This window comes from Camelina sativa, chromosome 4 (assembly GCF_000633955.1).
Source record: "Camelina sativa cultivar DH55 chromosome 4, Cs, whole genome shotgun sequence".
In the NCBI taxonomy this organism is placed as follows: Eukaryota; Viridiplantae; Streptophyta; class Magnoliopsida; order Brassicales; family Brassicaceae; genus Camelina; species Camelina sativa.
Window position 1 is genome coordinate 27,157,384 of NC_025688.1, and position 27,866 is coordinate 27,185,249.

The window sequence follows — 27,866 nt, forward strand, 5'->3', positions numbered from 1 at the left end:
CCTTTGGCTCATTCGATAATTTTGGACATTAATTGCATTCTTTTTAGGTATTTGTAGAAATTATAAAACATGATCTCAGTTAATGTTAATGGTGTTAGCAAAATGTTGTTATTTGTAGACAACGCAATTCTTCATATACACTTCCATACTGTATATAGTTCATGATCTATCAACGGACGAAATATAGTGTTTATATGTGAATTCAAAGCTAACGTAAAGCTTGTGAATGGACTAAATGTATTTTATGGATCCGCTACGTACGTACTAACATTAGACAACGTAACATTTGATTCTAGCTTGAGAGATTATAAAAATCAAAAAAAAAATTTAGTGAAGACTCTAGATTGATTAATGGCTCGAGTGATTTGGAGTTTGTATATATTTTCAGCGAGACTTCAAATCAAGATTTTGTAAGGATTTGCGATTTTTTATTAAGCGGAAAAGCTCTTATTGAAGCATTTCAAAATCGGATCACATATTTCGGAAGTATCATCATTTATAGGATTCGTTAATAAATCTTTTTAGACAATAGTGGAAGTTGTGTTCAAGTGTTAAAAAAAAATGTAAGTTGTGTATGACTAAAAATACACAGAAAATGAAATACCCACTATAGCATAAAATTCCAATTCTAATATAGTCAAAACTCCATATATAAGAAGTGGAATATAAAAGAGGAAGATTATGTCATTCGAATTATAGTTTTATTAAATATTACAATATACATATAACCGAAACGATAAGTATGGCTCATACTCTAGTGATGGAGAATTTAAGGATTTTATATACAGAGATGACACAATATGGTAGACCAAAAATAACAAATTAAAATAGTATCATATAATATGTGATTGTAAATAATCATTGAGTGAACATATAAAATAAGTATGCCTAAGAAAAAAAGAAGAAAAAAGACCTCTTCTCTCTCATCATAATGTTCCTTTTATAAAATCCACCCAAAGACAACAAACACTTCTCCATCATCACTTCATTTCTTTTTATTTTTCCTCCATCACCATTTCCTAGTTCGCTCGTGCACATCTCCGACGACGATCCCAATTCTAAAACCATTCCTTCTTCCAATCCTTTCAACATCTCTCAAAAATATCCAACCAACAAAAAAAGGGACATAAGAAACCGAAACAAGGGAACCCTTCTTTCTTTTTGTACGAATAACATAAAAATCATCACTCTTTTTTGTTTGATTCGCCGATGGCATCTTCTGGTAGCGGTACAACGGCGGGATCAGGTTCACCATGCGGTGCATGCAAGTTCCTGAGGAGGAAGTGTGCATCCGATTGTATATTTGCACCGTACTTCTCATCGGAACAAGGAGCAGCAAGATTTGCAGCTATTCACAAGGTGTTTGGAGCAAGCAACGTTTCTAAGCTCTTGCTTAATGTTCCAATCCATGATCGATGTGAAGCTGTTGTCACCATCGCCTACGAAGCTCAGGCTCGTCTTCATGACCCTGTTTATGGCTGTGTCTCTCATATTTTCGCCCTTCAACAACAGGTAATTGACCGGGTAATCGTTAGTGACCCATGATTATTTATAGACTATTTGCTTAGTCACTACATAAATTTAGTGGTGGTTGATTGGTATGAGACTTCGTGCATATGATATTAATTGTTCTCAGAAAATCTTTATGAATTAGTAACAACTTATTTTCCCATCATATCATTTGCTTCACATTAGGGCTTTTATTCTTTTTTTTTTTTGCCTAAATTTATTAAAAGTTCGAGATCTTAATAGTTAAGAGTTTTTAGGAAACGTTACAAATAGGCAATCAGTATTTTCGTAAAACTTTTTTCATGATGTTTTCATTTCGTGTGTTTGTCATTTTCGACTCGTCAAAATCTTGTGTAAATGACACTATATTTTTCCGTTTCATAATTTTTTTTTTAGTAAACGACACTATATTCTTTCCGTTTCATAAAAATGGATGTTTCGAATACGACACCATATTCTTTCCGCTTCATAAAGATGGATGTTTTGAAAAATTTGTGAATACTAGTTAACCGCTTATAAAAGTAAACATATATCTTTGGATGCATTTACTATTCTTGGAATATGAATCGCTATAAGTGTAAATTACTTACATATGTCCTAGCTAATATTTAGAAATACCATATCAATTTACATAAAACTGCAACATCTTATTTTCTTAGCACAAAGACATTAAATGAAGAAAAATAGACGATAACTTCATAATAAACGGAAGAAGCATATTCTATATATGTGCTTACAAATTTTGCATAGAACTGGATCAATCTTGTTTAACTTAGAGTTTTATGCGTTTATATATAGATGGCTTACTTGCAAGCGCAAGTCATGCAAATGAAGGCACAGATCGCTGGCCACCAGATGTCAGCCGCCGGAGATCTAAGAAACAGCTCGGAGAGTACTAACCAGTTTATGACGTGGCAACAAATTAGTGGCTCTCCGATCGGTAGTGCATACTCAACACCGTATAACGATCATCATCCTTACTACGGTCATGTAAACCCTAATAATCCGGTCTCGCCTCAGAGCTCGCTAGAAGAATCTTTCAGCAACACGAGCAGTGACGTCACCACAACAGCTAATGTGCGAGAGACTCATCAAACCGGAGGAAGCGTATACGGTCACGATGGTTTAGGTTTTCACGAAGGGTATCCTAACAAGAAGAGATCAGTGAGTTATTGTAGTAGCGATTTAGGTGAGCTTCAGGCTTTGGCTCTTAGAATGATGAAGAACTAAGATAATTTGGTAACGTATGTAGACAGACAGAGAACATAACATTCATGTTCACATGCATGTTATCATCAATAAAGATGTCTTCATCCATGTTTGCTTTGTAGTAGCTGAGGTTCGGCCATTGATCATTAACTGAAAGATTTGACTGGACAGTAATCTTATTAAATCGGTTTAGCTAATTGAAACAGAAATGATTTAGTCCTGATCGAATAAATATCACAAATCGTCTAAACAAAAATAAATAAATCAATACAATTAATAGGTTATAGTAAAAAAAAACTAAAATAATTGTTATAGCTAGTTCAAGGGTTTCGAACTTTCGTTTGTTGATCAATATAGATGTTTATTGACTAATGTGATTTTTTTCACGCATGATTGATTATTGCGTCTCTTAAATTGCCCAAAAAATGAGTTTATTAAGTAACAAATTGAGGACTATATCCCACTCGACACTATAATTACTTACATGAATAAAATAAACCTAGGTAATGTCAGAAAGAAAAAAAAAAATGTCACACGAATACAGAGAAAATAATATGACGGATAAATTCTATAAGTTATTATTAATAGAAATGCTTCTGTGCAGACTGAGCTTCATCTCCTATGAGTTTGTTTAAGGATTCGCTAAATTTTCATAAGTTAGAAATATAATAATTGTAGACGTGTGCGCGGCGGACCCAAGGGGTTGACTTTAGAAGACACACTTATTCGAAACTTTAAAATATTTCATTTTGATTGGTGTATAATTCATTATCAAATAGCGTTTAGTTGGCTCCTTACGAATTTTGTCTAGTTTCCGTGGAAGATATTAAAAAAAAAGTTGAAGTAATGTTGATTTATAATCAATAAGCAAAAAATATTTGAATTTGTCAAAAAAAATGATATTGTATTGAAATCTAAACTTAACAAAGACATTTTCTTACGTACATATATATGAATTAAAAGTTTTACATCCGTGTTATTAAATGTTAACTAACCGTTTAGTTTTAGCATCTCTATGAAGGCTAAAATCGTAGTATATGACTCTAAACGATACAAATTATATGTATAAGTCAACACTTTCACTATAAAAATATATTAATTTTATAAGGGATGAAACAATAAAGAAAAATTGTTGATAAAGAAAAAAGAATTTGGAGAACATAGGAGGTATGGATGTTATGATTGTCTGTCAGAGAAGCAAATCATCGAAAATCATATCATCTAGTATCAAATTACTAGTAATAGTATATAAATGGACCACGCATTGATAATACATTTAATAAACATGTTTACCTAACATTAACTAAGCAATGTCTTGTTAATTATGATAGCGCCAATCCTCCATAAAAATTGTAGTGGTCCTATAGACAAAATGTCCCCTAAATCGTATGCAACAATCACTTAAATTAAATTCAAATAATGATCTTTAATTAGTTTTACTTTGCCAACTCTAATCAGTCGCATCTAATATTAACCCGATTCCCCACCAAGAAGCTTCGATTGTTGTCATTGTCCACATCTAAAATCACAAGTGCTCTTTTAGTCTTTGTAAAAGGACTTAATGGTTTGTAATCTCGAGGTAACCTAATCAAAAACAGCTTATTAATAGAAGGAAAAGAACAAGTTTAGTTAAACACATGATCAATACTTTACGTAGAGTTTTAAAAAGGATCAAATAATAGCTCACCTGGTTAGTTAGTTTGACAGACATTAATTAAGTCTAGTTAATTTGATAGCCTGTCTTCTGTTTAACATTCGGTAAGCTACTCAAATATTCAGTAAAATTGTAAAATGTTTGATACATGTCTAAACCTTATTATTTTAGCATTAACATGTCAGAATGTTGGTCACTTCAACATGGAAAGTGTAGATTGGAAAATTTCGATAGCTTAACATTTTTATTTTTATTTTACGGGGTCAGAAAGACAATTTAACATCTCAGTACTATTCACAATGAACAGATTTCTTGAAATTTTCACTAACTTTGTGATGAATAGTCAACGATATACATTGACTGGAGTTGGATAACAAAAATGCACCACGTGACCTTATATATGGTATTTTATATATAATACTTAATATTTAGGTGGGATACATCAGAAAATTGTTTACAAACTCCAAACACGTTTATAATCAAAACTTTATTGTGGTTGAGTCGTGAACAAGAATACGGCGACGCCTGTTCTTAGTCAAGACATTTTATGTATGTGCGTACTTAATAAAATAATATCGACCTCTTCGAGCCCATTACCGAAGACAAAATTGTATTCAATTTCTCTCACTCTTTCTACTATTATAAGAATAAAACAGATCAAAAGCTGGTGGTCAAAGCATGATATCATCAATTCACCACTTAGACATTCATCAGGGACGTCTGTTTATTACTAGTTCATTCATATAAAAACTAAGACAAACCAATATAATAATGTTAAAGCAACATTGAGAGAAAGATAAAGCTCATCATAGAGGATTAATTGGATGTATAAAGGTAAATTACTAATTATGGTTATGATGATCAGAGTTCACAGTTCAGAGATAGTTTAATTATTAAGAAAAGGAAAAAAAAGTGGCTACATTACTATTATAAAATGCGTATATTTTAGTACAATGACATGTCGACTGACAGGGAATAAACACGAACTATTGTCTTCTTGTCAAAATCACAATTTGTTTCCTTTTTATTTTAAAAATGGTTAAAAAAGAGACTGAAACGGCTGGAGTTAACACACGTGGGTCCGTAGCTTAAGTACAATCGAAGTCTTTGACCGTTGAACTAAAATCACACACACACACGTGCGGCCTGCACAAGTCGTTTGTTTGTATGACCCACCATCTATTTCTTTCCCCAGGCCATTTAATTAATCAGTGTCATGTGGTGATGAAAGTGACTAGTGTGAGACGTTCTAGGCCCATTTAGTATGAAAAGCTAGCCTAATACGCTTTATAGTAGCAATCAGGGAGTTTTAGGCCCACTTATTTCTTTCAGTCAGCCAGAAATAATTTGAATGATAAGATAATAGTGTTTTTAACATTACTAATTTATAGAATGAAAATATGTCACACCACTCTAACTCACGAGTCACGACTCGTCACTCGTGAGTCACGAGCAGACATATTTAATTTAGAAAATCGTACTATTCTATAACAATTTGACAAAGCAAAACCCTTGACTTACAGAAAAAAAAAACACACACACACACACACAAAAGTTACAACGAAAAAATCGACAACATACATCGTACGTACAAAGTAAGGAAGAACCTTACGTGATTTAATTATAGCCAAAACCTTCTACAACTATATATAGCCAGATATATTAAAACAGTAACAATTCTTAGTTTAGATTCCAATAATATAAAAGGCGGAGATCATTAGGCCCTAGAGTGTCTAAACACACAATTTTTCCAACGCAGTAGCCAGTAGTAAGCTAAGCTGCTTAAGAATTTGTTATTTGTGGTTTCCCAATAATTTAATTGACTCCGATATATAAGCTCAAACTCAAATGGAAACTAAAGGAATAAAAAGACATAATACTCCTATAAAGTAAAATTATACTATATTTACTAATACATATCGGTTCTTGATCGTGTTCATTCATATCTTCACCAAAAAAGACATCACGACTACGGGGTGTACTCAAAACTCGCGGACAGTAGATCATTGCCGCCACCGCCATGACGATGTTGATTAAAAGTGTTCAAATGTTGATCCAATTCAGAATATTTGGAAAATTCACGGATGGTAGAGTTAATTTCTTCACTGCAGCCACTTGAGGAGTTGTAGTAGTAACTCGCTGCCGTGTTATCTCCACCAGCTCCGATGAATGACCTCGTCCCGGTTTGGTTCTGGTGGTAGCATGACGTCATGATATTCTTTAGATCAGAGTATTGCTCCGTTTCCAAACTTCCATTTTGATAATTCGAAGTGGTATGATGATGATGACGACGAAGATGGAGATCTTGAGGTTTTTGAAGATGTTGAGGCTTATTATCTCGATAGCAATTAGAGTTTTCTATGGATGGAGAATCTCTAGCCATCATGCTTTGTGTTGCTTGTTGCTTTAGAATCTCTAGCTGTGTTTGTAGGTTCACAACCTACACATAATACCAAGAAAAACTTAGGATCCATATTTCCAAATTCTGATCCATATATAAATGTCATATCAAAAATTCAAGATAAGGGTTAATAAAGGAAGTTATATGTATTTACTTGTTGTTGAAGGGAAAAGATATGAGAAACGCAGCCATAGATGGGGTCTTCACGGCGAGCTTGAGCTTCATAATAGATTGTAGTAGCGGCTTCGCGTCGATCTTCGAGGGGAAGATGAGAGAGCAATTTAGAAGCATTGCTGGCACCAAACACTTGGTGAATGGCTGCAAAATGTGAAGCTCCTTGTTCATGGCAAAAGTATGGGGCAAACACACATCCTTTTATACATTTCCTTCTTAAGAACTTGCAAGCTCCACAAGGAGAGCCAGAGCCCGTCATTGTGATGACTATGTGTTACTAAGTATATATGTAATGTAGGTCTTTAGTTTGATGAATGATGATTATAATTAACCTTGAGTACCTTTAAGAATGGAGGAGCATTAGCGTAGGGGATAGTTTTATAAATATTTAGATGAAGGTGGGTTTTCATATACTACTAATTACATTCTTTAACCAAAACTTGTCTGCTTAGTGGCATACACGTATCTCATTGTTAATTGTCATTAGTTTTTTCTTGAATTTTTGTTAAGATTAATTTACAATTGATCTAGATTTTTTATTTTGAAACTTGACTGAGACCGCACAGCCTCTTCATTAATCAGTGGATGTATTTAATTTGTGTAACTTATAACCAATGAGCAATGAAACGTATTTTTTCCCAAAGAAGGAGCCAAAAATATAGTAGAGACAACAGAGACATGTATATGGTATGTGATACGTCATACAGTTGAGTAGAGTGTGACACAGACATTTTTTTATTTAAGTAGTCTTCATAATAACGTTTCTAATTTTACGTCATAACTCATACGAATTAATCTATTATATATATATATCTAGTTCAAAATTAAGCTTTTCTCTCATTGTATGGAATTATGATAGATCGATAACCCTGACCCACATACAATATACTGCAAATTTAAATCGTATTTTTTGTTGTCAACAAAACCATTTAATTTTTGTTTTGAGGGATAATTGGAAATAAAGGATCACTAAAAAAAAGTTTTGTCCATATACACATTTTCTTCAAAATTGTCATTTTTACCTAAAATACCCACACAAATTAATAAACCTTAATTTAATAAGTTTCAAAAAGTGAAATATAAGAAAATATGTAGATATACAATTATAGAGGTAATATATTTTTTTACAAAAAACAATAAAAATTTATAAGTTATTTTTCTGATGGATAAAATTTGATATAAAACATTCAGAAAACGTTTTTTACTGTTCTGAAAATACCAGATTTTGTATTCTAACATTTTGTACATGTTATACTAATTTCAGAAAAGGTTTTTGTTCTAAATAGTTTAGTATTCCGAAATTCAAAATTCTACAATATTCAGAGTATATATTCTATGATTTACTCTATGTTCTAAACTTTTTAGTATAAACCTTCTACGATTTATTCTATGCTCTGAAAACGTTAGAATATGTTTTATTCTTTTTACTCTATCTCTGAGAAAATTAGTAGATATATACTACAGAAATATAGAATGTATACTCTGAAAATTTTAGATTTTACAAAATATAGAAAGTGAATATTTGAAAAAGGAAACTAAATATTGTATTTGTTTGTTAGNTTTTTCTGATGGATAAAATTTGATATAAAACATTCAAAAAACGTTTTCTACTGTTCTGAAAATATCAGATTTTGTATTCTAACATTTTGTACATGTTATACTAATTTCAGAAAAGGTTTTTGTTCTAAATAGTTTAGTAGTCCGAAATTCAAAATTCTACAATATTCAGAGTATGTATTCTACGATTTACTCTATGTTCTAAACTTTTTAGTATAAACCTTCTACGATTTACTCTATGCTCTGAAAACGTTAGAATATGTTTTATTCCTTTTACTATATCTCTGAGAAAATTAGTAGATATATACTACAAAAATATAGAATGTATACTCTGAAAATTTTAGATTTCACTAAATATAGGAAGTGAATATTTGAAAAAGGAAATTAAATATTTATCTAAGATTGTATTTGTTTGTTATGATTACGTTCTAATTTGAATTTCAAACCTAGAGAAGCTTATGAACATCGAACGCTATTCCCATGTTATGTATATAAGCTCAACGGTAAGTTTTAATTAGATAACCAGTAGATCAAATATCTAAAGTGTCACGTAATGAATGTGTTCCTTAATATCTTAAGTTCTACTTCTATCTGTGTAGGTGACAGGAGAATTACAAGATGATTTGACTTGCTGGGACCAGATGAAGATCCATTACATTGTAGTGTAAGGCAGGTTACGGATGAAAAGGCGACCAGTGTCAAGAAAAGTGTTAGAAAAATGTCTCCTTTAGCATAAGCATTAGAAAAATGCTCACCGTTATCATGAAACTTAACTGAGTATCTTGCTAAGTGAAAATCAATCACCTCAACAGATATTTTAAGAGTATCAATGAAAGACTTCTTAAAATATGTGATAGCAGCTTGAGCTTCTTGTTCATTACGAAATCCAATAAAAGCAAATTGTCTACTTCTGCCATCATTACTGCAAAAGCAGCGACCGTAACTATATAGAGTGATTCCAACATAAACACACACAACAAATTAGCTGCTGTGAATCTACAAGTATATGTACCTTAAACGCATCAATTGCACGTCTGTGATTTCTCCTTTTTGTGAAAAGACATCTCGAAGTCAATCCTCTTTCACATATTCTGGCAAATGCTTAACGATTATCCTCGTTCCTCTTTCACAACTATGAAATACACTGCAAGATGAAGATGAATTTTAAAGTATGGTTATGAGAAGCAAACGAAAGTGAGCTATTTATAGGAGCAAACAAAAAATGATGAATCGCGAGAACAAGATGAAACAAATCAAGAGGTGGACGAATGAAGCTTCGCCCAGATGAGAAAAGGAGGAATAAAGAAACTCACCGTCGTCGATGTCTCTAAAGGGTTACCAACGCGACAACAAGAGGAAGACAGTTACCGACGCCGTCGATGTCTCTAAAGGATTCTTTTTCCGATTTGGTAAAGTAAAAAATGAATAAAGGTTTATTTTGATGGTTTATGAGTATAATAGAAATCTCTTTATCGATTAGAGTTTTTGATGTTAGGAATTTTAAAATTTTTTTTTAATTAGAAGTTTATATTTTTGTTATTTAAATTTATGTAAATTTGAGGGCAAAATTGGTTTTTGATTATTATAAAACCTATATGACCAAACTTGTGAAAATAAAGTATATTTAGACATTTTTTTAAAAAAATATCCTTTATTTCTAATTTTCCCTTCTTTTGAAGTATTATAAATACATGGAGACAACCAATATCTACGTACTTAAGATAGATAAGATCAGGTAAATAGTTGAATATTGAGTTTTTTTAATGGATGGACAAGAAAGTACCCTGAAAGTGATGTTGTTGGTTTATTTTATATAAATTAATTACTATTTCCTTGTCAAAAGGTTACAATAACAAATTACCTTACGTCGTTCTTAATATAAATGGGTTAGTTTAATATTATTTGCATATATGAAAATAGTTGGGCGAGTGTACTTTTAGTTTGAACGAGGACAAAATTTCAAAGTCTAAACCTCAATATAAGGGAACGGTTTAATTTTGTTTCTCATTAAATCATAAGGGAATGCGAGTCCCGGAGACATCAACCTTTATTTCTCATTAGATCATACGTAGAACGTCAGGAAGTAATGGAAATAAGTAAATATATTATATACTAATAATACTATGGAACATCATCTTTAAGTATACGAAACATAATTTTAGTGTTCAACTTCTATCATGTTCCGATTTGTATATACGTCGAGTTTATCCAATTGGTCGAATCAAAAGATAAAGCCACCACTAATTCGTTTTCTTGAGAGCGCTATCAGCTTAACTCTACTAATATAACGACTATGCGTCGTCTTAATATTCGTTTACATGTGCTTAGTTCCGATATCAACAATATACAAATAATACGTTTTTTTCCTTCTACTAAATTGTTAAGAAAATCAAACAAACTAGTATTTAATCTCTGGTACACCGCGGGACAATATTTTTAATTTTAAATTTTAAAATTTATTTTGTATTTATTTGTTATTTTATTAATTTTAAAAATATAAATTTTTATAGGTATTTGATTTTTGTAGTGTTTTCAAGGTTTTAACCCGTGTGGTATATGTATAGTCTAGTAATACATTTATCTTCTGGTACACATTTAAAAGTGTCACCAATTCCACCAATCCCACTCTTATTTAATCCGCAATACACCGCATAACAATATTTGGTTATTTAACCCGCAATACACTGCGGGTTAAATTTGTTACTCAAATGATGTTGTGTCATTAAAACGGAATAGGTCCTACAGTCACCAAACATCTATTAAAATGGATTTTGAGATTTTTATGGGATTAATCATTTAATGCATAGAGTTGTTTTAGGAACAAACAGAATATATATATATATATATATATATATATTCAACCTTTGTATGACAATAAACGTTTAAAATTAGGTTGGTTTAAATAGATCCATTAATTGACTTTCTACAAATGTTATTTTAGGAAAATCTGTAGGGGTTAATAGATGTTGTAAAAATATTTATGGCAATGAACGTATCAAATTAGGTCGTTTTAAATAGTTCATTAATTGAGTTTCTATGAAATATTATTTTAGAAAATTGATAGAGGTTAATGTTGTAAATAAAACAAAATAATTAAGAAAAACTAAAAGAACATAACACAAAATAATGTATTTAAAAAATGTTAATATAGATGATGAATTATTGGGAGTAATTAGTAGTAATTTATTAGCTTACAAAGAGATAATAATTTATAATAGAAAGACATGGAGACAAGAAGCGGCGGCTAAGGGAAAGACAAATTGAAAACTACCATAAATAGTAAATGGAAACCTACTTTTAAGTGGTTATAGCAATACATAGGCACTTCTTGTCTCCATGCTTTCTAAAATAATGGATCACTTTCTTTTCTTGTGGGGGTCTATGCATTGCTATAAACCTAATCTTTAAGTGCCTATAACTACTACATTTAAGTAGCCACCAATCAGTGACTAAATAAAAAATATTTAATTTCTTTCTTTGCTTCGCTTAATTATGAACACTAATTTGAGCCATTTTTTTTTTCAAGGACTTTTATAATATATAAAAATACGAATGAGTAAGTCGTACTTGTTTGGGATCAGTGGAGTGAATAGTGAGGTCCGAGAAATTAACCCAGTGGAGTGAATAGAGAATCGTGTAGAGAGAATCGTGTAGCAACGTCTAGCAACGGGGTTAATAGGAAAAGGTTTTATAATGTTTATAGCTTATGAGTGTTTGATCATTGCAAGGCTTGTGAAAGCATTTGCAGGTCTGATCATTGCAATGCCTGTGAAAGCATTTGCAGCCAATATGATCAAAGAAGTGTATACATTTTAAAATGGTTTTAAGGAGTCGACGAGTGTTAACTTAACCCTTGCATCTAGTTATATATAGATAGGCTTAGTGAGTCAGCTGTAGATCTGTAGAATATGCTAAATTCTTAGCAATATGCACAACCATTTATAACGTATATATTTGAATTTCCAAAAATATGGATGCAAATTTATATTGTTACGATTTCGAAATTAATAGGGAGAAAAAAGTTTAGAATTATCATTAACTAATTGAAATAGTGATAAACTTTGAATTTTGTGGGTAACAAATTTTTGGAAAGATTTGTTTTTTTTGTAGGTGATGAAATAATATTTTTAGAAAATATTTCATTAATGGTGAAAATAAATTTCAGTGTTAGTTTCTAAGAGTTAGAAAGTTCCGAATATCTAATTGTATCCAATTCAAAAGGTTACTAAAATTTAGGTACAGCTTCATCCTTTATGGTATGTAGGATTCGATCGAGAGAATATATATATGAATGATGAAATAAGATTTGTGTTATTCACTTCACAATTTATGGCAAGTAGGCTCTAATTAATGACTTAATTATTTTCTAATCCGATGGTAACACATTTCTCAAAGTATTTGTACTTAAATCCTTTGAGAAATTGTGTGCATAATATGTTCATCATATCATATTATATGTATATTGAGGAGGTAGAAGACCTTCTACATCAAAACTGATCTGGTCACCATTCCTTAGCTTAAGAGCTTTGACTACGTTTATAAAACCACCACCTAAGTATATCGGTTAGTGTCCTTGAGTCAGTTAGTGTCCTTGAGGTTTACAATGAACAGATAAGAGACCTATATTTTGGAGTGTATGTATCTCAACATCAGCCCCTCTGAGCTAGCATGACATGAGTGAAACTTCAATTTTGCAAGTCGTGTCAGAGGGGTTGAAATGGGGGCTTGCAAAGAATCAAAATGATACCGATGAGATTCAGAAGTTGAAAGTAATGGTATGACTCAATTTTTTTTTTCTTTCTTTCTTGGATTGTGTCACAAATACAAATACAAATAGAATCATGCGAGGACTTTTTTTATGAAATATATTATACAACAGTTAAACAAAAAAATAAAGCAACCAAATCGGCTTTAAACTATACAATTGTCTCATGGGTATGAATGTAATCATGTATGATGCATAACAGTTTGGTAAACACAAACCAACCATTAATGACCTATTCTTACATATAAAAAAAGTAGAACCAATCACAGCCAGCTTGCCATTAATCCTTCAAAGTTTCTAAGAAACAAAAATCTCTTCATGCTGTGATACACTGGATCATTTATTCTTAAAATGTTTGCAGACAAACTAAAAACATTACGTTCTACCGAGAGATGAGATTCCATTTCATTTGCATCTCTTCTTGAAGATGCTTTCGTCGATGAAACTGGGAAATCCTTTCAGCACATCTCGCAGAGCGTAGTAATGGCTATCACATTTATGGTCTGTAATGAAATTACCTGAAAGAAGTATCCTCTGAAAATGTTGTCCTGGATCTCTCTTCCATAGACTAAAGTACTCTACTTGTTTTCCTCCTGCGCTTTTCGGGTTTCCTCTTAGGTTCCTCATTAGATAGTAAACCGCCCCCGGTACATATAACTCCTCTGGCACTTTAACAATATCTTTAGTGGTAGTTTCGGAGATCAAAGATTCAGACTGGTTGTTCTTGGATGATGGGATTTCTGGTACGAATTAAGAAAGATGAGATTATGGAGCGTTAAGTACATCATGAAGAATTCTTGTGATACACAGAATTACACAAAAGCGCGTGTTCAAGTAGTAGTTACCAGGAAGTTCTTTCTTGTTTCCGAAGTTGGCATAATCAGAAACTTTTCGAGCTACGTCTTGCACAGAGGTGACAACTTGTTTAGCGTTTGTAACCAAATCTAGTACGCTCTTCCATTCTTCCTTCTCGATAACACTCGTCCTGGATTTACAAATACACAGCAGTAAACAAACAAAATGTAGAAGGGTAATAAAGTTTCAACAAGAGAAGTATTTGTTTACCAATCTGTCTGAAGGATCTCATTCCTCAATCTCGCTAGAGAAGCTGTACTTAGTCTAGGTATAATATCATCCTGTAATTGGTGGAAATGCTGTGAGTTTCAAGAAGAGAGTAGCCTCAGCAAAGTTTGATCAAGAAAAGAGAGTTTCTTTTTGTTCTGACCTGCATTACAATAGTTGTTACAAACTCAGAGCAGTTCTCTGCAAGGTCTTTGGAAACACAAGGAGGTGTTGCATACCCAACGGCTGAAATAATTTCAGCATCAAATCCCAATTCTTCCCTTGGCATTTTCCTGAGCATTATCGCCATTAGCGAAGCTATAGCTCCACCGAGAGAATGGCCAACAAGCCTTAGCTTGTATCCCTATGGATCGTTCATTGCAATATAAATCCATCCTTCTCATATCTCACAAACAAAAGAAACGAGAAACAACAATGATTATATCATCACCTCATATTTCTCTAAGCATCTTCTTATAGTTTGCAGTTCGTGGTTAAGGAACCATCGTGCAGACTCAGCGGTTCCAAAATGTGTTGAGTAGCCTTCAAAAGTGACCTCTTCATCGCTTGAAGAGACAATGTCAGTGATAAGATCATAAATTGTATGTGTCCCACGTATTCCAAAAACAACGAGCTTCCTTCGATGATCAACTCCTATGTAATAACCAGGCCTCATAACACTTGAATCTTTCACAAATTTAAGAATGTTATTCTCGCGAAGCATTGTGTTCTTAGCAAGACCAGTCACACTATCTCTGTAACAACCTTTAGCTAACTCGGCATTGTATATGAGATCATAAACCTGAAAAACAATAAAGCTACTTAGAATTTGGTAAAAAGGGAAGTTATCATCTACATGACAATGGTCAGAATTAAATGTTCTTACTGTAGACTCTGAAACAACTTCTACACCCTTGACGTCCTCAAATGGAGACAAGGATGCTTGTCTAAGATATATAAGATAGAGACCAATTGTAAGATCACCAAGAGTCCAACCTTCAATCCCGAGCTTACTCCTCTGAATACTAGCAATGATCTCAGACAGAGATCGAGTACCAGGCGGTGACTTCTCTCCTAGAGATGAGAAAAACACACATCAAACATTGCCTCGGGCATTATGGTTTTTTAAATAAGCACAGTGAATGCAACCATATAATAAAGACCTGTTGGAAGAGCCCATCTACGCAATTGCATAGCTGGCTCAAGTGCTTTTGTGAGCCAAGCTAGGTCCAGTTTCCACTTCCCATCACCTGTATCTTCATCACCAGAGCCATCACTGTCGACTCCTGGTTCAAACCGTCTTATATCCTCTAATCCAGACTTCGAAGAAGCTCTACTAGGTGTTCTCTTCTCTTCTCCCTGTCCCTGTTCTTCTAACTCCTTCTCTACCTTGCCTGATTCTGATAGATGCGACTGAAATCGTTTGATAACATTGTAAACAACTCCTTGATATAATCCACGTCTCTTCTTGAACGGTGAACCTTCTACAACTGAACAAAGGCTGGAAACTTGTCAAGAATCCTTACTAAAATTTCAAAACTTTCATCTCAAACATAGTCAATTCTCAATCTAAACTCTTATTAGAGAAACCATAGAGAGATTGCTTTTGTCCACAAAAACTGAAAAAAGTAATAAAGCGAGAACAGAGCTAAGTCTCATCAATTCAATATTCTCATTCACCAGTGATATCTCAGTGTTTCTACCTACAAACACACTCTATTGGAGGATTATACTAAAAAGGCTTGAAATTTCCAACAAGTTAAAGAGTAATTAGAGCTTACATAAGTTCCATAGACGCCGGTTCAATGCTCTGCTAGCCATTGGCGAAGCTCAGAATTGGCTTTCTCCGGCCAATAATAAAAAAAAAAAATCCTCCTTTCGAAGCCGACGGCGGAGGAGAATAAAAATCTCTAAGTAAGTGAAACTTCGAAGATACGGCGGAGCATTAAGTCGGAGATGATCGGAAAAACCAAAACCGGGGGAAAAGCACACCGACTGGATTGGTTCTTCAAGACTTGTAAATTCAGTAACGAGTTATGGGCTTAATTGGGCCTTTTTTTATTAGTCCATTTTTAGTCCAGTAATTTTAAGGAAACAAAAAAACGGGGCTATCTACGTCTTTGGGTCAAAGACATATATGCTTGCATGCATTACAACAGTAACACACTCTCTTCTTACGTTTAGGGTTTCAAATTCAATGATGGCATCGACCTTTGTATATTATCTAATCTTTCTCTTCCTCCATTTTTGGAATCAGGAGTCTTAATAAAAACATCTGAATACTTTCTGTTTTTTTTAAGAGGATTTTGCAATTGCAAGAACAGAGGATTTCCTCTGTTTTCTTTTATAGAGGGAGGAGAAAAGAGACGAAGTTTAGTGAACAAACCAAATCTTAAATAGTTTAAATAACAAATCCAAATCTCTCATTATTAATTTAGAACATAACAGTCGCCTTAAATCAAAACATTTTGGAACCATGAATATACTATACGAACTTAAAAAAAAAACTTTTATTTTGACATCAAACAATGTCGTCAAACGGCAAGAGTTTAGCAGGAGCAGCAGATTTAGCCTTCTCCTTGTTCAGTTCAACTTTGAGATTCCACAAAGTCAGCTCCAGACTGTTGATGTGTTCTTCCATTTCTTTGACCCGAGAACCATCATCAGTTGCATTCTTCCTCTTCCAGGCCACTTCCTTGAGCTTTTCCTTTAACCAATCTAGCCTGAAGCCTGCTTCCGTTAGCTCTTTCAAATTGCGCAAAGCCTTTTTTACGTCATCATTCGAAAAGCTCTGTGGAGGCTTACGCAGTGTCTCGATGAGGCTGAGGAGGACATCCATGTATGCTGTCCTCACTACTTGGTTCGTCTGTTTGACATCTACTGCAATGTCCGGGTGCTTTGCGAAAATCTTGCTCACTAAAACACCCTNTTTTTTTTTTTTTTTTTTTTTTTTTTTTTTTTTTTTTTTTTTTTTTTTTTTTGTTAAAACCAACGAGAAAGTTGCATGGTAGATATCAAAAATGTTTCAAATTATTCTTAGAAAAAATACAAAAATGTTTCCTTAACATATACCTGAGTATAATGAACTTCGAAACCATTGAGATCTAACATCCCCTTCCTAGTTACCTCTTCTACATGAACATTTTCAACTACTTGTAGCTCCACTTTAATGGTCAGTTTGTCATTCTCTAAAAAATCTTCTTCTTTAAGCTTGCTAAGAGGTAATACTTTGGGATAACCCCAGCCTCGGGCCTCATCACAGAACAAGCTGCCTGCTTCTGTAAGACATAGACTTTTGTTATTCATTATGATTATATGATTTATAATTATTGTTCTATACAGATTCAAACACGATAGATAGGAACATTACTAGGTGTTCCAAATGTCTGGAGCTCTTTGCCCGACTGATTCAACAAAACAAAGCGATAACTAACTCTCCTTTTCCATTCAGTTCCAAATGATTTAGTTCTGGCAACATTCATGTACACAGCCAAGTGATCACAGCAATGGTCTCCCATGGGATGAACGGTAACATACCTGAGAAAATAAAAGAAACCTTCGTTTAACTCTACATCTAATATGTTGGATATATATGTTTCCAAATAATTTTTGTTTTACCATTCGCATCCGCCGCATCCGAATAAAGGAGACGATATCTCAGCTTTCTTCTCCGAGAAGTTATCTATCTCAAACGTGAAACTCGTCTGCTTTTGATTCCTCGCATCTGTTTAGAACAGGCTTTGTTGCTTTCAGAAAATTAGACATAAAGAAAAAAAACTAACAAAATCTCAGCAACATACCTGAGATCTTCTGCATTTGATTCCCCATATCTTATCAAACCGCTTTCTTTAGGCTTTGTTTTTCAATCTAAAGATGAAATATTGTAGGGACTACAAAGATTTGTTTTTTTCAAGAGACTTTGAGTTTATATACGTCAAAGAAAACTTGTGTTTATAGATACTAGCTTTTTATTTCTTTATCATTATAAATGAGTATTTTATAGACCTAAATAAAATTAATTATAAAATATCACACCTATTATGTATGTTGGATACCCTCCATAAAAGGTGACAAGTAACAACATATCATTAATATGAATGACATTTACATTTACACACACATATATATTACCATGAATGGGTTAAACAAAGGGAAATGAATTGAAAAGAAATAAATAGAAGAGAAACACAATTTCTTACATTAAAAATCTTAGATTTTTCTAAAAGATTTTTCTAAATTAATAAGATTTTTTTTTGTTTTCCTTTGCTACTTATTATATTGCCTTCTCTCATAATGAACATAAAGATTTATTCTAAAGATAATCCTGGAAGTCGGTCAATAATTAGATGATGATTTGTCTTTCTTACAAGTTTTATTAAAAACCAGAGATAATATCCAACAAAGTGAAATAGAGTTCTCCGATTTTTCTAAAGGAGAAAGAATTAACGAAACTTAATCATAGAGAAAAGACTAATGAAATAAGGCGCCCCATAAATATAACAAATTAATGACTAACTTATGAGTGTTTACTAACCAAAAAATAATGGCCTTGAATGTATTTTGGTTTTTATTTTTCAAAAACTCATTTTCATACCAATCAAGATTTTAAAATTTTGGTTTTCCTAAAATTTAGGTAAACTATTTTGTTGAAGTCTTCCATTCACGATTCTAGACTTTTAGTCATCCTATAATTTAAGAAATCTAGTTTTTGATTTTTAAGTTAATTTTTCTCAAAAACCAAAAAACATTTTTTTAGACTTTCCATAAACTAAAATCTAAAGACTAAATCCAACAAAAACTGATTTAAAAATTAGCATCCCATTCATGGCCAATATAAGGGAAAAACTTGATTTTCACATCAAAGAATGTCGTCAAGCGACAAAAGTTTAGCATTATCAACAGCAGATTTAGCCTTCTCACTTTCCAGTTCAACTTTGAGATTCGACAAAGTCAGCTCCAGATTCTTGATGCGTTCCTCCACTTCTTCAACCTGACAACCACCATCAAATGCATTTTTCCTCTTCAAGGAAACCTCCTCAAGCTTTGTCTTTAACCAATCTAGCTTGAATCCCGCTTCCGTTAGCTCGCTCAACTCGTTTTGAGCGTCTTCTAGCTCAGTCTTAGAAAGGCCCTGTGGAGGCTTGCGCAGTTTCTGGATAAGGCCGAGGAGGACAATCATGTATGCTGTCTTCAACGCTTGGCTTTTTGGTTTGAAATCTACTGCAATGTCCGGGTGCTTTTCGAAAATCTTGCTCACTGTTTGAACCTGCCAACGGGAAAGGTATATATATTATATATACTTAAACAACAAGAAATCGTGAAGCTTCTTAATTAGCATACCTGAGTTAGTGGAACCTCGAACGTTTCGACTTCAGACATCTCCCGCCCAGTTAAATATGCTACTTCAACTACTTTTACTTCTACTTTAACAATCAGTTTGTCGTTTTCCAGACATCCCATTCCTTTAAGCGTGCTAAGAGAGATTATGCCAACACCCTGGGCTGGCTTATGACCGCTGAACAAGGTTGATGTGTCTGTAAGACAAAAACAAAATATACATTTACCTTATCGTCTTCATAAATGAGATATATGATGTCCAACCAAAAAAAAAAAAAGAGATATGATGTTACTTCTCTCATAAATATCCTAACTACATATGGAAGATATGATCATTTAATTTATTACCAATTGTTTTGTAGACAACTTTTCCGAATTGGTTTAAAATAATGAAGCGAAAATTAGCTCTCCTTTTCCATCCAGAATATATGCTTGATGAATAAGGATTCTCAACGGCCAAATACAGCCACAAGCGATTATCATATTTGCTATATCTGGGATAAACTTCAACATACCTGAGAAGATTAAAAAAAAAAAAAAAAAAGCAAAGAGTAGGGGACCCTTTTCAGTGCTAAATGATCAAATAGAAATTTCTGTATAACCTAAACATTGATTCTACTCGCTTACCATTCGCATTGACCGCTTAAGAACGTAGGAGACCTAATCGAAGCTTTCCTATGGGAGAAGTTATCTATCATAAACGTGTAACTCGTTTATAACTGTTCACCCAAATCTGTTTAAACGCTTTAATTTTTAGTCTCTTGGATTTTCTTTGAGGAACAAATTCACAAACATAATTCTCATAAACTTGTAACTTGTTTGGTACGTGCTCTCAGAGAATAAAAAGCAAACAAAAGAAGTCAGGAGAAACTATGGAATACCTGAGACACTCATCTCATTCCCCATATCTTATGAAAACGCTTTCTTAATTAGGCTTCGTTTGTCAAGCAAAAGACAAAATTCTTGCAGTGAAATTTTGTAACAAGAATTCTGTGAGCTGTACTCAGCGAAAACCCTATTTATATACACCGGTAATTATGGGCCTAAACGTACAATATTTCACATAATAAAAATGTTGGATAAAATAGGGAGAATTAATTAGTGAAACTTTTGTACGTAATTCAGTATATTTTTATATTAGGATAATTACATGTATTATTTGGGATAAGTTTATATCATTTATGAGATAAGGTCTAGCTAGTGTATACCTATTTTCTGTTGGGTTTGGGTTTGTCTCTTATTATGTAAAACGTTGCGAACTTTTCTTGATAGAGGCAAGATTTATTTCCATATTAGTTTTAAAATTAAAAGAGACTTAGCGTCGTAATATGTAAAAGTATATATATGTCAATCTACCTTTTTACAAATTGGTTTTTAGTTATAAATGATGTACATGAGCTAGTATAATTTGTTAGCGTAAGTAAAATATATTGTCGATCCTATAGTTCTTAGAATCAGATACATAAAGTTAGAGAAGACGTAGCGCAGTAGATAAAAGACATGACCAACCCTCACGATTATATAAATTTATGTTTAGCTGTAAAAAAAAGAGATTGTGTATATTTACAAATCAAAACATAAATATAATGTAGTTTAAAAGTTTAAACCATGTAGTGAAAGACTATTGTTGTGAATGGATCGGATGTCCATCTTGAACAAACATCTCAGATGTGACCGCTTGAAGAAGATGATACATATGCATGTTTGAAGGAAAAGTGATGATGACTAAACAAATGTTGAGACAACGAACAAAGGCAATGCCAAATCCCAGAGATATTTTTGTGGATTAAATTTGATAATTACGACTTCCAACAATGTCGTCAAATGACAAAATTTTAGTAACTTTGGTCTTTTTCTCCTTGTTCAGTTCAAACTTTAGATCCGACAAAGTCAGCTCCAGATTCTTGATGCGTGCCTCAAGTTCTTCCACACGATAACTATTAGCAGTTGCATTCTTCCTCTCCAAGGAAACCTCGTCCAGCTTTGCCTCTAACCAATCCAGCTTGAAACCTGCTTCAGTTAACTCGCTCAACTTATCACGAGCGTTACTTAGCTCAGTCTCAGAGAAGCTCAGTGGAGGCTTGCACAGTGTCTCGATGACGCTCAGAAGAAGATTCATGTACGCTGTCTTCACTACTTTGTCCTTTGGTCTGAAATATTCTGCAAAGTCCATGTGATTTACGAAAATCTTGCTCACTGATGCCAACTGCCAACAAGAAAAGTAACATATAAATCAAAATCATATTTAACAACAAGATTCCGCAAGCTCATAAACATACATACCTGAGTATAAAGAATCGGAAAACCATTAAAATCTAACATCTCCTTCCCAGTTAACTCTTCTTCATAAACAACTTCAACTACTTTTATTTCGACTTGAATGATCAATTTGTCCTGACCCCAGCCTGAGAACTGACTCAAGGAAAAGCTTGGATTCTTCTTCTCAAAAAATCCTTCTTCTTGAAGCTTGTTAACATGCAGTACTTTGGGATAACCCCAGCCTGGGACCACAGCACAGAACAAGTCGCATGCTTCTGTAAGACAAAAACAGATATAGATTTCTCAACCTTTCTTCTTTGGTGGTTGAAGATATAAGTTAATCTTGTGCACACAAACAAAAAAAGAAAGAAAAAGAAGATAAGTTAATAACCAGTTGTTCTTTTGAGCTCTCTGAGCGATTGATTCAGCACAGTGAATGAATAATTAGCTCTTATTTTCCATCCAGTTCGTAATGATTCATGATTTGCAACGTGGAGATACACAGACAAGTAGTCTTCAATAGGGCATCCCTTTGGGTGAACTGTAACGAACCTGATAAAGAAATATACGAAGTTATTGTTGAATCTAGTAAACTAAAAGAAGTGATTTTTTATCGTTTTTACCATTCGCATCCGCCGCTTAAGAATATAGGAGACGATATTGCAGCTTTCTTCTCTGAGAAGCTATCTATTTCAAACCTGAAACTTGTCTTCTCATAATTCTCCATATCTCTTCACAAACGAGGTTACTTATCACTTTAAGACTAACTCTCTCGCAAAATTTTGTTTTTGATATCTTAACACGTGACATGAACCCTTCTCCTCTATTTATAGAAGAAACGAGAACAAAACCACACTTAATTAATAAAACCTGAAAATTAAATTGAAAAAAAAATATCAAAATTTAAGCAATAATTGACCAAATCTAATTACATCCCTCTTCAATAATGTAACTAGAGTTCTGTAGCAATTTAATTAATTATATTTGTTTATTAAATAAATTAATAGTATATGATAAAAAATTTTAATGCCAGACTACGTAGGGCTGCAATTTTTGCCTTTGAAAAATCCCATGTTGGTATCTTCCTGTACAAGTCAAAAACCCTTTTTTTAGGGCTTGGTTGAGAAACAGAGGAAGTTCTCTGTTTTGCTACAGAGGAGAATAAAAAAATACACAAATTCACAACGTTTAGAGAAACAAAGGGACCGGGAAATTAAAACTTAATAACTGAACATGCTTTTTTCCATATGACACCTTTTGTTGCAAGGAAACTCTGTTTTGGTTTCGTAATGAAACGACCAACATAGTAATGCCAAATTCCAAAGATATTTATGATTACTAATTAGAGCTTAAATGTTTATATTGAAAGAAATAAGATATATATGAAAGATTGTTTCTTTTGTTATTCAATCCTTAAGTTTGGCATTACAATGAGACTTCCCTTTTATAGAGATTACAAGAGTTTAACCTAATGTCTAGAACTATCTATGAAGTGACTAGCTGGCATATTGATTGTGACATGACTTGATCATTGTCGCATGGTTCGAGTGGTGTGAACCTGTTCTTTGTCGTCACTTCCGTACATGCTCCAAGTTGCTGTGCTGACGTTCTGTTCTTGTCCTGTGTTGCAGGTGTATATAGCCGTTGCACAGACCTGGGCTTGGACTCTTGTTTGCAAGCTTCTGCTTTGGTGTTGGGCTTCATCGTCTTGGGGCCTTTTGACAAAACAGTGTCGTTTTGTGCTTTGGTCTTTACATATATCAGTAATTTGTAATGTGTTTTTCATATCTGTGTGATGAGTAGTTTAGCACTTTTTAGCACTATGCAACAAAGGCGTTGCAAAATTAGCATTTTTAAAGTGGTTTCTACAAAATACAATGCTCTTGTTACTTCTGTTGAGCTGAGATCTTGTTCTCCTATATTTACTTCATTCATATAAACATACAGGGTATTCTGCAGCTGCAGCTCGGTTCTCTGTTTTATCATAATTATAACATTTTTCTTTTATTATTCGGATTCTTGAGATTGAGATTTAAGAAAAAAACATACTCAAAGACTTCTGACGCAAGGCTTAGGAAAACACATTAACAAATGAACTTAAATATATTCTGAAGAACAACTTAAAAAGGAGAATGTGAAGAAGGAAGCGATGAACAATAATATTGTCTTCCAGCCTGTTTTCTCTTTTCTTAATCCGATCTTTTCCGTCGAATCAGATTACTCTTAGTTGTCGTAAAGGAAACATAAAATCGTTGTTCAACGAGAGAAAATTAGGTTCAGTATGAGACTTGGCTTTCTCCTTGTCAAGTTCAAGTTCAATATTCGACATCATCGACTCCAGATTCTTAACCTTTTCCTCGAGTTCTTGGACCCGAGCCGCATCAGCATCAAGTTTTTTCTTCCTCTCCGAGGAAACCTCATCAAGATTTGACTTCAACCAGTCTACCTTAAAGCCCACTCCCATTAGATCAATTAACTTGCTGTAAGCCTTAACTAGTTCAGTCTCTGTGAAGCTGTCGGGAGGCTGGTTTACTGTCTTGATTAGGCCGAGGAGATTCTTCATGTATGCTGTCCTCACCGCTTTGGCTTTTGGTTTGATATCTACCGCAAATTTTGGGTACTTTGCGAAAATCTGGCTCACTGAAGTAACCTGCCAACAACAACAACAAAAATATGTAATTTATGTCAACCAAATCCAAACTTAGGCTGCATCTACTAAAATACCTGGGGGATTCTTAACTTACTTGAGAAGAAAGAACATTGAAACCTCTGAAATCGACCATCTCCTTCCTAGTTTCATCTCCTTGATGAACAACTTCACTAACTCTAGTGTATACTTCAATGATTAGTGTGTTGTTCTCCAACAACTCTTTATCCTGTAACTTGTTAAGAGGTAATGCTGCTCGAAAACCCCAGCCAAGTATCTCAGAGTCAAAAAAGCCACATCGTTCTGTAAAACAATCGAAAGATAAATTAATTCTTAAGTTTTGTTTTTTCCTCTATATCATTGAGCTATATTTATATAGGTCCTGCTTCTTAACAATTCAGACTTGGAAAATAAGTTATCTTACCTGATGTTCTATGGACCTCTTTGCCTGATTGATTCAACATAATGAAGTTCAAACTGGCTCGCCTTTTCCATCCAGGTTGCAATGATTTAGGGTTCGCAACGCACAAATACAAAGACAAGTAATCTTCAAAGCCATCACCCTTGGGACGAACTAGAACATACCTGAGAGAAAGAAAAAAACCCTGATTAAACCCTACTTAGGGATACGTACAAGTTTAATTAGTTGTAGAATGTAGACAATTGGGTTTAAGAAAGCTAATGAGTTAGTTCTTCTTGGTTTTACCATTCGCAGCCTCCGTTTGAGAACACAGTAGACTCTATTGGAAATTTCCTTACGGAGAAGTTGTCTATCTCCCATGTAAAAGTCTTCTGCAACTCTGTCTTATTCATCTCAAAGAGCTTTCTTATTTTTAAGGTTTGGTTCTTCCGATCCAGCTGTGAGGGAATAGAGAGTAGAGACTTGTTTGATTCTTGATATAGGACGGACATTCATACGTCAATCACGTTTTTATATATATCAGAAGCCAAAGAAAAAAACACTTTTGTAATTCCAATTTCCTATTTTGAAAAGGGAATTAAACAAAATCTAAAAGGGTGTATTCAACCTAAAATTTTCAATAATCTAATTTTTAATGATTTTTTAATATGATTTTAAATAAGTTATTATGATTTAATTGTAAAAGGTATCTAAATCCCATTTAAAATCATGAGATTTAGAATTTTTAAATCTCTAAAATTTATTAGAAGTTCTATGGTTTTTTTTCCCAATAACAGTGAATATTTTTAAGTATTTATTTAAATCACTTCAATAATATCAGATTTTTGAATACTTTTTAAAGTTTATATGTTTTTTATAAAAATAACAAATAAGTCCAAATATGTCAAGAGGCCAATGCAGAATGTGGCAAAACCCCAATCAATGTCTAAACAGAGTAATGTATGTTTATACTAAATTTTATTTATTTTCTATGAAAAGCAAAACATAGAATGTAACTATATCAAAGAACATAGTAATATCTTTCAGTTTATTCTTTTATAAACATTTGTCTTCCGCTGAATTCCTAGACAGTTAGTATTTGAAAATAAATCATCATCATCATCTTCCCACGACAAAACATTAGTACCAGGAGTCCCTCTCTTCTGATCAAATTCAACTTTAAGATCAGACAAAGTCTCTTCCAATGACAAAACTTTAGCAGCAGTACTACTAGATTTGGCTTTCTCCTTGTCCAGTTCAACTTTGAGATCAGAATAAGTCTCCTTCAACAGAAAAAATTTATCAGTAGCAGTAGCAGTTTTTGCCTTCTCCTTAACCAGTTCAATTTTGAGATCAGACAATGTATCCTGCAGTAACAAAACTGTAGCAGCATCACTAGTAGATTTGGCCTTCTCCATGTCCAGTTCAGCTTTGAGATCTAACACAATTAGCTCAAGATTCTTGACGTGTTCCTCAAGATGTTGAATCCTACACCCATCAGCATTAGCTTTCTTCCACTCCACGGAAAGCTCCTCAAGTTTTGTCTTCAACCACTCCACCTTGAAACCTACTTCCGTCAGCTCGGTCAATTCGCTATGAACATTGGTAAGCTCAGTCTCTGAGATACTCTGTGGCGGCTTTCCTATTGTCTCAATGACCCTAAGAAGGACATTCATGTATTCTGTCTTTACTACTTGGTTCTTTGATCTGATATCTACTGCTATATCTGGATGCTCATCGAAAACTTGCCTCACTGAAGTAACCTGCCAAAACTTAAAGTTTGAATCTTGTGTGGTTTTGATTAATCAGAAAGATCAAAAACGCAACTCACCTGAGAAGAAAGAACCTGAAAACCATTGACATCAACAGTGTCCTTCTCAGACTTATCTGGATACGCTAAGCAGCTTTGTAAGAGCTTATTAGTGAATGAAGCTGGAAACATATGATATCCTTCAATAACTTCAACAACTTTAATATAGATTTCAATCTTGAATCTGTCATTGTCCAAAAAGATTTTGTCCGCAAGCTTTCTTCGAGGCAACGTCTGTGGAAAATCCCAGCTTAGTGAGTCAGCGCAAAACCATTGATCACCTATTTCTGTTTAAAATACAAAAAAAAAAACAAAAGGGTAAATTTTAAGGCTTCTTCATCTCCAATCAGCTTGATATGATGTATATTGTCTTAAAAACAGACACAAAGAGAGAAGATAAGTTAAACTACCAGGTGTTTTATGGAGTTCTCTGCCTGATTGATTCAGCAAAACAAAGTAAAAATTAGCTTTCCTTTTCCAGTTAATTCCAAGTGATTTAGGATCATCAGGGGACAGGAACAGAGACAAGTAATTATCATCACCACTGCCCTTGGGATAAACTTTTATAATCCTATATAAGAAAAGAACAAAAAGATTCAAGATTAAACTGAAGTGCTTAATTAGCGAGTTTTTACGAAAAACATTATTGGTGAATACAGAGAATGAAATTGAGAAATCTCTTTACCAATCGCAACCACCGCTTGGGAACGGAGGAGAGTTTATTGGAGAGCTCTTTTGGGAGAAATTGGTTACCGTCAAAGTTAAAGCCTTGCGGAACTGCGTCCCCATCTGTTGATTTTTAGGGTTTTGGTATTTCTTCGAGGGAGGAGGAAACGCTTTTGAGATATATTTGTTTGATCCTTGAATCGTAAGGCGAAGATATCTAAACACATATGAATATAAATCTGATTAGTGTGACAAATGGAGACCTTAATAAGATAAACAAAGATAATCCTTATTATCTAGCTACTAAAAAGGTAATTAAAAAAAAAACTTTAATCTAACTATATTTGCAGTCCATGCCATTACAAAATCGTTAAATATTCTTCTATTTTATTGGATGATAGATAATTTTGTAATAT

The 27,866-nt window shown here is 33.4% G+C and overlaps 8 protein-coding genes across 8 annotated transcripts; 1 reads left to right on the forward strand and 7 right to left on the reverse strand.

The window, feature by feature from the left end:
• LOC104782752 (LOB domain-containing protein 16) lies at positions 903-2,826 on the forward strand. The gene is made up of 2 exons (XM_010507766.2): positions 903-1,512; positions 2,308-2,826. The coding sequence occupies exons 1-2, from the start codon at positions 1,210-1,212 to the stop codon at positions 2,737-2,739; spliced, it is 735 nt and encodes a 244-aa protein (XP_010506068.1). The 5' UTR covers positions 903-1,209; the 3' UTR covers positions 2,740-2,826.
• LOC104782754 (LOB domain-containing protein 17-like) lies at positions 5,979-7,307 on the reverse strand. The gene is made up of 2 exons (XM_010507768.1): positions 6,928-7,307; positions 5,979-6,812 (listed from the first exon to the last, which is right to left on the reverse strand). Exons 1-2 carry the CDS (start codon positions 7,204-7,206, stop codon positions 6,342-6,344), a joined length of 750 nt encoding a protein of 249 aa, XP_010506070.1. The 5' UTR covers positions 7,207-7,307; the 3' UTR covers positions 5,979-6,341.
• On the reverse strand, positions 13,522-16,324 carry LOC104782755 (sn1-specific diacylglycerol lipase beta-like). The gene is made up of 8 exons (XM_010507769.2): positions 16,113-16,324; positions 15,495-15,821; positions 15,218-15,405; positions 14,783-15,133; positions 14,495-14,695; positions 14,335-14,405; positions 14,115-14,254; positions 13,522-14,009 (listed from the first exon to the last, which is right to left on the reverse strand). The coding sequence occupies exons 1-8, from the start codon at positions 16,150-16,152 to the stop codon at positions 13,675-13,677; spliced, it is 1,653 nt and encodes a 550-aa protein (XP_010506071.1). The 5' UTR covers positions 16,153-16,324; the 3' UTR covers positions 13,522-13,674.
• Positions 16,785-17,251, reverse strand: LOC109132621 (MATH domain and coiled-coil domain-containing protein At2g42465-like). Its single transcript, XM_019244385.1, has one exon. It carries the CDS (start codon positions 17,168-17,170, stop codon positions 16,853-16,855), a length of 318 nt encoding a protein of 105 aa, XP_019099930.1. The 5' UTR covers positions 17,171-17,251; the 3' UTR covers positions 16,785-16,852.
• Positions 17,676-18,218, reverse strand: LOC104782756 (MATH domain and coiled-coil domain-containing protein At2g42475-like). The gene is made up of 3 exons (XM_019244247.1): positions 18,132-18,218; positions 17,950-18,055; positions 17,676-17,868 (listed from the first exon to the last, which is right to left on the reverse strand). Exons 1-3 carry the CDS (start codon positions 18,157-18,159, stop codon positions 17,676-17,678), a joined length of 327 nt encoding a protein of 108 aa, XP_019099792.1. The 5' UTR covers positions 18,160-18,218.
• On the reverse strand, positions 21,455-22,654 carry LOC104784363 (MATH domain and coiled-coil domain-containing protein At2g42470-like). Its single transcript, XM_010509402.1, has 4 exons — positions 22,551-22,654; positions 22,319-22,479; positions 21,952-22,202; positions 21,455-21,874 (listed from the first exon to the last, which is right to left on the reverse strand). Exons 1-4 carry the CDS (start codon positions 22,652-22,654, stop codon positions 21,455-21,457), a joined length of 936 nt encoding a protein of 311 aa, XP_010507704.1.
• On the reverse strand, positions 24,107-25,454 carry LOC104782757 (MATH domain and coiled-coil domain-containing protein At2g42460-like). Its single transcript, XM_010507772.1, has 4 exons — positions 25,281-25,454; positions 24,999-25,159; positions 24,672-24,877; positions 24,107-24,577 (listed from the first exon to the last, which is right to left on the reverse strand). Exons 1-4 carry the CDS (start codon positions 25,385-25,387, stop codon positions 24,140-24,142), a joined length of 912 nt encoding a protein of 303 aa, XP_010506074.1. The 5' UTR covers positions 25,388-25,454; the 3' UTR covers positions 24,107-24,139.
• On the reverse strand, positions 26,018-27,618 carry LOC109125109 (MATH domain and coiled-coil domain-containing protein At2g42465-like). Its single transcript, XM_019244357.1, has 4 exons — positions 27,470-27,618; positions 27,195-27,355; positions 26,806-27,071; positions 26,018-26,737 (listed from the first exon to the last, which is right to left on the reverse strand). Exons 1-4 carry the CDS (start codon positions 27,571-27,573, stop codon positions 26,018-26,020), a joined length of 1,251 nt encoding a protein of 416 aa, XP_019099902.1. The 5' UTR covers positions 27,574-27,618.